Here is a 1,882-nt window from a genome sequence, read left to right on the forward strand (position 1 = left end):
TGGGCAGGGACGTGGGCCAGCGCCTCAGCCAGGCCTGCCTGTGCTTGCTGGGGTCTGTGCTGTTGGGGTGGTGGGGATCCGGAGGCAACCGCCGCCCCGAAGCAGAGGGATGAGTCCCAGGGCAGGGGACACGCTGCCAAAGAGCTCGTCCCGCTCAGCCTCAGGTCACAGTGTTTGCCTGGAAGCCTGGTGCTGGGTTAGGGGAGGGTCCGTATCTCTGTTGGCATGTGCAGACCTTGTCTTTTCTCTCTTTTTCACCCTCCTCCCCAGATCTTGCAGCGGGTTGAAGACAACACGATCGTCTCGTACGATGTGGCAGCTGGGGCTGCAGGCGGTGTTGTTTCCCCAAGGTCAGTTTATCCCACTCTCTCTTTTACACTGAGCCCCTAAACACCCTCCTGAACCACAGAGAGAAGCATCTGACTGGAGCGAGTGTGTTCAGCCCCAGCTCTGCTGCTCTGTGCTGGCTGGGAGCTCCTGGTGGCGGCAAGGAACTGGGTAATGTTCCCAAAGGCAAAAGGAGCCCCTCAAGTTTCCTCCAGACATTCCTGGCAGGAGTCTCGGAGCTCAAAATCTGTCGCACTCAGTCGGGCTCCTGATCACAGCACTGCACTGGGCTTTGTCCGTGTGTTGCCATACCCCTGCCACAGCCTTTCCCACAGCCTGGAGAGCGGGATTCACTCCTCCCAAGCCCCCATGCACCTTTGGAAGCATTCCTTTCTTTGCTCAGGGATTTCGTGAACGTGCGGCGGATCGAGAGGAGAAGAGACAGGTACATTTCCTCAGGGATATCGACCACGCACAGCCTGAAGCCTCCACTCTCCAAGTATGTCAGGTAAGAGGCAGGTTCTCTTCTTCTTTTAGCTGGTTCCTGACACACGCACTTTGCTTAAGCTCAGGGCAGAGAGCCACTGAAATGAAAACCCTGCTGTCTTCCTGGCAGCGTCTGCAGGAAGCAAAGTCTATTTGTGGAACTCAACCTTGCTTCCCTTGTTCTTCTTCCTTTGTTAAAAGAAACTCTCTGTGCTGTGGAGCGTTGCTCGGGCGTTTCCCAGCTCTCTGCTCAGGGGAGTGGAGGTGGTGACCAAGAGCAGCACAAACCCCATCCCGGTCTGCATCCTGTTTATGTAACAGTTAATTCCCAAACAGGGACAGCTGCCATTCCTGAGGGGCAGTAAACAGCTGACTGTGGCTTGCTTGAGCCTCTCGGATGCCTTTTGCTTCTCGTAAGCCAGGCACTTACTGACTTTAAAGGCTGGGGACGTTCAGAGATGGTCCCGTGGGTGAAACAAGCTGCGTCAGGACGGGCTGGCTCCTGAAGCGGGACAGGTCTTAGGCCTCTCCCCTTCCAAAGGGACAGCTTTTCCTGGCTGGGGATGGATCTCAGTGGGCTTAGTCTCATCAAACAAGGACTCCTTGTTATGCTGCTCCGGTGCCTGGGGCCCAGCTGTGCCACTTCACGCACTGACTTTGTTTTTCCTAATAATCTGGTTAAAGTAATTGACATTTTAACTGGGAGCCGTTGGAGCTGCCTCGGTCTATTTAAGAGCTGGGGACTTCAGGGCCTAGAAAGATCTTCTTTACAAATGTATGCAGCAAAAAATAGCGTGTTCCTGAACTGGGAAGGGAAATCTGTATTTGGGCTCCGTGTGTCGAGCACAGCTCTTGTCTCGGAGACGGATCAGATGGTGCGAGGAAGGATCTGGGGGCTGTGGTGACAAGGCTCCCTGTGCCGAGCCTGTCCCTGACCATGCAGGGTTTCCCTGGCCGCTCAGCTTTCCCGGGACCCCTTCCTTGCACCCACTTCCACGGGGTTATGCCTCGGGAACCTCGCTGGGATGAAGAGCTGGGGCCGGGCTGGCACCGTCTGGAGGCAGAGGCT

At 56.0% G+C, this 1,882-nt stretch overlaps 1 protein-coding gene across 1 annotated transcript in view; it reads left to right on the forward strand.

The window, feature by feature from the left end:
* The window catches only part of STARD3 (StAR-related lipid transfer (START) domain containing 3), a gene marked incomplete at its 3' end in the record, with an annotated part of 11,408 nt that overhangs the window by 9,185 nt on the left and 341 nt on the right, over positions 1-1,882 (forward strand). The window contains exons 11-12 of the mRNA XM_010022004.1: positions 271-350; positions 731-835. Coding sequence (XP_010020306.1) covers positions 271-350; positions 731-835 — 185 coding nt within the window. The remainder of the gene's footprint in view (positions 1-270; positions 351-730; positions 836-1,882) is intronic.

The sequence above is a fragment of the Nestor notabilis genome, unplaced genomic scaffold (genome assembly GCF_000696875.1).
Source record: "Nestor notabilis isolate BGI_N333 unplaced genomic scaffold, ASM69687v1 scaffold24339, whole genome shotgun sequence".
NCBI classification, from domain to species: domain Eukaryota; kingdom Metazoa; phylum Chordata; class Aves; order Psittaciformes; family Psittacidae; genus Nestor; species Nestor notabilis.